Source organism: Barbus barbus (assembly GCF_936440315.1).
Source record: "Barbus barbus genome assembly, chromosome: 4".
In the NCBI taxonomy this organism is placed as follows: domain Eukaryota; kingdom Metazoa; phylum Chordata; class Actinopteri; order Cypriniformes; family Cyprinidae; genus Barbus; species Barbus barbus.
In genome coordinates this window covers 31,146,233-31,152,173 of record NC_136732.1, presented here as the reverse complement: position 1 = coordinate 31,152,173, position 5,941 = coordinate 31,146,233, and the positions used below count along the sequence as shown (strand labels likewise).

The following is a 5,941-nucleotide window of genomic DNA, read 5'->3' as shown; positions in this document are numbered from 1 at the left end:
ATTACAGAAATGATCTTCTCTGCTGAATAATGTCAGATCGCGCTGTTCTTATGAGGTAAATTTCTCATAGCAGGTCTTCTTTCAAAAATGATGAATATTAGATGATTTTTTTTTTCTTAATATTTTACTTTTTTTTTGTATCTAGGTGAGGGCATATGCGCGCAGGTGACTGCATATAATGAGCTTAGACACGGGAAAGACTGTACCTTGCTTTAGTTTCATACGGATTGCATAATCAGAAACATTAGTTTTTAATTTGAATTCGTTCAAGTGTCAAGTAGACACTTCAAGATTTTTAGATTCTATTGATTTTAGCCTTATATGTATCTGAGTCAGAGCCGGCGCCAGGGCACCTCCATCAGAGGGGCATTTGAATTTCTGGGGGGGGGCACAAATCACGTTTTGTGTGTGTGTGTGGCGGGTGGTGGTGGTGGCTGGGGGGGTTCGGGGTGGGATGGGAAGCGTGCAATCTGTGATTGCGTGCAGTTTCTGACGCTCGCTAAAGCGTGCAATCGCTTTCTTATGTGCGCTGTTTTACCAGTTTCACTTTCGCTTTCGAAACGATCACGTTCAGCAAGAAGGGGAGAGGATGGAAAGTGGGGGGGCACCGTAACTCTGCCCGCGAATGCCCCCTCTTGGTGCCGGCCCTGATTTGAGTATTTAAGGTTTCTCTGTGAATCAGGAAAATCTGAAAGTGAACGCACCCGCACGCGGAGGGTTAAAGCCGCTGCATTCAATATCTTTAGACGGTAAATTTAGATTTCAAATTCAATATTGCTTTTAGAACTGTTGAAATTATTTACTGTATGTAACGCAAGTACTTTATAAGTAACTGTAATTAAATTACCTAAAAATGAACAGTAATCCCTTACTTTACTTTTTCAGTGGATAAGTAATTTAATTACAGAAACGCGTTACTTAGTAACGCGTTACACCCAACACTGGGTATATTACACTTTAATACACGACAGTTTTCTGCAGTATAGTATAAACTATAGTTTTTTTTTTCATATGCTGTATTTATTTTCTTAAACTCCCATAAGTTTAATTTATGCTTGAATTTAATATATTTCAGTAATTATTATTTGTCATTAATTATTTTGTGTAAGGCTGTTTATTTATTTTCTTTTTAATGCATGCTACATGAGTTGTGGGTTTGAGTCTCGGGCCGGGAGGGATTGTAGGTGAGGGGAGTGAATGTCCAGCACCCTCTCCACCCTCAATACCACGACTGAGGTGAGACCCTTGAGCAAGGCACCGAACCCCCAACTGCTCCCCGGGCGCCGCAGCATTGGCTGCCCACTGATCCGGGTGTGTGTTCACGGTGTGTGTGTGTTCACTGCTGTGTGTGTGCACGTTGGATGGGTTAAATGCAGAGCACGAATTCCGAGTATGGGTCACCATACTTGGCCACATCACGTCACTTTTTCACTTTAATATTAAGTTATTAAAGCATGCGCTGATTTGTGACTGCGTGTTTTGAGTTTGAGCTCCATCAAGTTGATTCTTTATCGTCTATTTTCTATCTTAAAAACAATTTTATACACTATCATTTTCGTTTCTATAACGTGTGAATATATCCCCTATAGTATTCTAAAATAAAACCAATCAGAGCGCCTTGTTATCACTATAGTTTTATTTTGATTTCTCGAGTCTGCTATTAGCTTATAGCCCGTTAGCATCGGCAGCGTGGCTGCCACTAATCCCACATACATTGCTAATACTCTATTCACACACATTACCATTGTTTCACTGTTACTTGCTTAAATGGCGGATTTGTGTCTACCTTTGAGTGCAGGTGAGGACACATTCGAGCTGCATTCGGTGCAGCTGGAGCTGGAGGCCGTGGAGAAGCAGATCCGCGACCTGATGGAGAAGCAGGCCCAGCTGAGAGAGCAGAAAGCTGCGCTGGAAACATCCCGGGCTGACGCTTATAAGTCCGGGGTAAGTATACAGCACGCTGCTAACACTCCCACCACCTCTACTCCGTGTGTTTCTCTGCACAGACCCTGTGCACCCAGGACGCGATCTTCCCAGATGTCCTTCACTCCAGCGCCGGGACACCACGGACCCTGGGTGCACCAGCAGCGGAAGACGCGAGCCAGGCCCTGGGAGACAACCTCTCTGCCTTCGGTCTTCGAGATCTCCACCCGGAACTGCTTCGCTCCCCTCTGCGAGACAGAACGCAACGCTGTGATCGTTGGAGACTCCATCATCCGGCATGTCCGTGCTACGTTAGCTGAAGGTAAAGTGCACACTCACTGTTTCCCCGGTGCTCGTGTTCTCTGTTTCTGCGCAGATATCTGTGATCCTGAAGGGCGACGAGAGCATCGGTGCTGTCGTGCTGCACGCATCACCAGTAAAGTATGGAGTACCATAAGGATCTGTCCTAGGTCTTCTGCTATTTTCAATATACATGTTGCCCCTTGGTAATATTATTAGAAAATACAGGATTAGTTTTCATTGTTATGCTGATGATACTCAACTATATATCTCAACAAGACCAGATGAAACTTCTCAACTATCTAAGCTAATAGATTGTGTAAAAAATGTAAAAGATTGGATGACCAATAATTTCCTCCTATTAAACTCAGATAAGACAAGAGATATTACTTAGTTCTTACCAGGTCAAGAAAATATGATCATATTACCCCAATTTTACAGTCTCTGCACTGACTACCTATTAAGTTCTGTATCATTTACAAAATATTATTACTTGCCTATAAGGCCCTAAATGGTTTAGCTCCTGCATACCTAACTTGTCTTCTACCACGCTACAATCCAACCCACTCCCTAAGGTCGCAAAACTCTGGACTTTTGGAAGTACCTAGGATAGCAAAGTCCACTAAAGGAGGTAGAGCTTTTTCACATTTGGCTCCCAAACTCTGGAATAGCCTTCCTGATAACGTCCGGGGTTCAGACACACTCTATCTGTTTAAATCTAGATTAAAGACACATCATCTTGTACTGCAGTTATATCTCATCAAATGTACATTATTATTATTCTTTAGCTTGGGTTGAACAAATCATTTTTGCTTAGATGGAACAGCAGCTACGCTAATTATGTCTCTATTTGTTTCTCTTTTTCTTTAACTAGGAATTACAGAAGCTTAAGTCTGGATCCAACCCTTAAATGATCTGAGATGACCGAACACCTGAGAAAAGATAATGCCAAGGTCTCAGAGGACCTCAGAGGATGCCAACGCTCAGCCAACATACAGAATTACCAAATTTTGCCATAAGTTAAATATATTAAGGTTCTGCAATATATAAATATATTGTGGAAACTTAATTTCCTGTAGAGCTGCTTTGCAACGATTTGTATCGTAAAAAGCGCTATGCGAATAAACTTGAACTTATCAAATCGGCCCGCAATAGCCTAAATGAGTCATTAGGAATTTGAATATTAATCTGTTACGGCTGTAAATCACTAAGTAACACATTTGAATCTTTCGCGCTGTACGCAGTAGACCAATCACAAAGGACTGCGCCATCTAACCAATCACAGCAGCGAGGGCTCACGGAAAGGAGGGGTCTAGAGAGACTGATTCTTTGAACTGCTTCGTACGTGTCACGAGTCGTTTAGGAATCATTTAGAAATGAGGTAAAATTAAAGCTATTTTTGAGAAAACTAAAGTGTTTTTTTTTTTTTTTTTTTTTACCTTGGATGCATGTAAACCTGTTTTAGGAGACTCATAAAACAATATTAGCAACCTTAAAAATGGCATAATAGCATTTAATTGGTTGGGGGAAATATGTGCATTAAGTTTTAAAGGCAACATTAAAGGTACCAACAATTTTAACTACATTATAAGTTTATTTTACATTTTTATTTAATTGCATTTTTATTGTTTTCAGGCTCTCTACCTTCCAACTGTGCTTTGAAACACCACAAACCAAGTTCACATGTCAGGTTCCTTTATAAATTGAATAACTTCATGAACAATCACTCAAAACAAGAAATACTGGTCAGACCTGGCAAAGATTTTGTACTCATCTACTTTATGAGATGAGCATGTTCATGTCTCAACATAGTGTTCAGAGAAGGAAACACACCAGTAACAATCAGGCACTTCACCTCTGTGTTGCTGCATATTTTCATTAAACCATTTTATTAGTTTAGAAAAATATATCCACCAACATGTGAGCACAAGCATAATTCATTTAATGGATATACACAGATCTTCAAAGATCTACAGATCTACTAATGGATGGATACTCTTCAGTAGGGATGCACGATATGAAAATTTTAACCGATAACCGATAATTAAGTCCTTCTCATGGCCGATACCAATAAGTTCATATTTTTATATTATAATTTTCATATAATCAGCAGTTTGTGCACCCAGGAGAATACTAAATCTAAGATTCACTGATTAAACTGATATTTTAGTAGCTCTGGCCTAACTATAGCAAACATCAGTCCTGACTCTTCAAATGTTTTTATTTTTTGTGTAAGGCACCACAATACTTTGTAACAGAAATGGTTTAACAGAATTATGACAGCACTATGGTTTATCTGCAATTAACAACTCATTAACAACAAATTTATATTCAATAATAAATATATATTCAATAATATTCAATTTCATGCATAAAGAAATGCATCTATTGCATTTATAACATTTTTAGTGCACGAGGATGAGAAAGTTATATAGTCTTTAAGCAGTGTTGGGAGTAAGGCGTTACAAAAGTAATGCATTACAGTAACGTATTACTTTTTGCTGTAATGCAGTAGTGTAAGGCATTACTAATCAATTTTCAGTAATATTTTACTCGTACATGTTCAGTAACGCTTGCATTACAACACACTTTTAGCCCCCAATTATTATTATTATTATTTTAAAATTTAATTTAAAGTCAGGCTCCTACTTTTTTATGTCCCTAGGGCCGGGCTTCGGGCCAATTTTAATGTCATAGTTCAGATGCGGGCTGAGCCTCGGGCCTGTTTTAGGCTTCTCCATATCTTTATATTTTAGACATCCATCAATTATTGATGAAAAAAATTGCCTTGCTGGTGGAAACAACATGAGTCCGTGCCGCGACTGTCAAGAGCGACTCAACGGTGTTTAGTGTCCCGCAGCAGCAGCGAGCCGTCAGCACAGATGAAGAGTTCTGCCTTCAAATACACGCAATAAAGAAAAAGCCCCAGCAAAAGTAATTACCATGAATGTGTCCGGGGGAAATAGTAAGGATTCACCATCTCCTGGTTAGACGCGCCTTTAGAGAGAAGTGAATCTTCACGGATAACGATTGTATTAAATATTTTTTCTTTTCGTTTTTATTTATTTTGTTAAGTAGCAATTTAAAGCTTTTTTAGATATATTTATCATGTCTGTAAGGCATGTATTTCGGTTCATTTTTGTGAACGAACGACAGTCGCGCATCTCAGATCAGATTTCATTTATCACCTGAGGAGAGAGTCGAGCTGACTGACAAGAGTGAGGTGAAAAAGACAAGACCATGGCAGAAGAGTTTCAAAACGAAATGTAAAAGCGCCTGTTTTAAAAATATTTGTGGATTTTGAAAATCCTGTTGACCTGCCATTTATTTAAGGTGATATTGGAAGGTCTATTTATTTATTTATTTTTTAAACATTCGTTTCTCATTTAGCCTATTTGGTTCCACAGTATTTGCTGATTTTTATTTTATTTAAACTGTGATATTTTTCCCATTATTTTACATCAAGGTGTATGCAGTCCGTGCCTCAAAACTTTCCATCTCACTAATAAACGTTCTACGTTTTATAATTATTTGTTCCTCAGTCTTTACTGATTTTCAGTTTTATATAGGCCTACCATGCATATTTAAAAGTTATCTGTTATTTTATATTAGGCATAGCATGGTGCATGTGTATTTGTTTTGTTAATAAAAGTTAGCTATATGTTCTATGTTGTAATTGATGCCGAATTGCCGTTAATTTAAAAGTGAAAATAAAATA

The 5,941-nt window shown here is 38.6% G+C and overlaps 1 protein-coding gene across 1 annotated transcript; it reads left to right on the top strand.

The window, feature by feature from the left end:
* The first annotated feature begins 1,202 nt into the window (after nucleotides 1-1,202).
* LOC306860418 (uncharacterized protein) lies at nucleotides 1,203-3,193 on the top strand. Its single transcript, XM_079402132.1, has 3 exons — nucleotides 1,203-1,311; nucleotides 1,799-2,245; nucleotides 3,098-3,193. Exons 2-3 carry the CDS (start codon nucleotides 1,870-1,872, stop codon nucleotides 3,112-3,114), a joined length of 393 nt encoding a protein of 130 aa, XP_079258258.1. The 5' UTR covers nucleotides 1,203-1,311; nucleotides 1,799-1,869; the 3' UTR covers nucleotides 3,115-3,193.
* Nucleotides 3,194-5,941: the final 2,748 nt, after the last annotated feature.

Excerpts from the sequence above, each read along its gene's own strand:
- LOC306860418 (XM_079402132.1), top strand. The coding sequence starts at position 1,870 with ATGGAGAAGCAGGCCCAGCTGAGAGAGCAGAAAGCTGCGCTGGAAACA.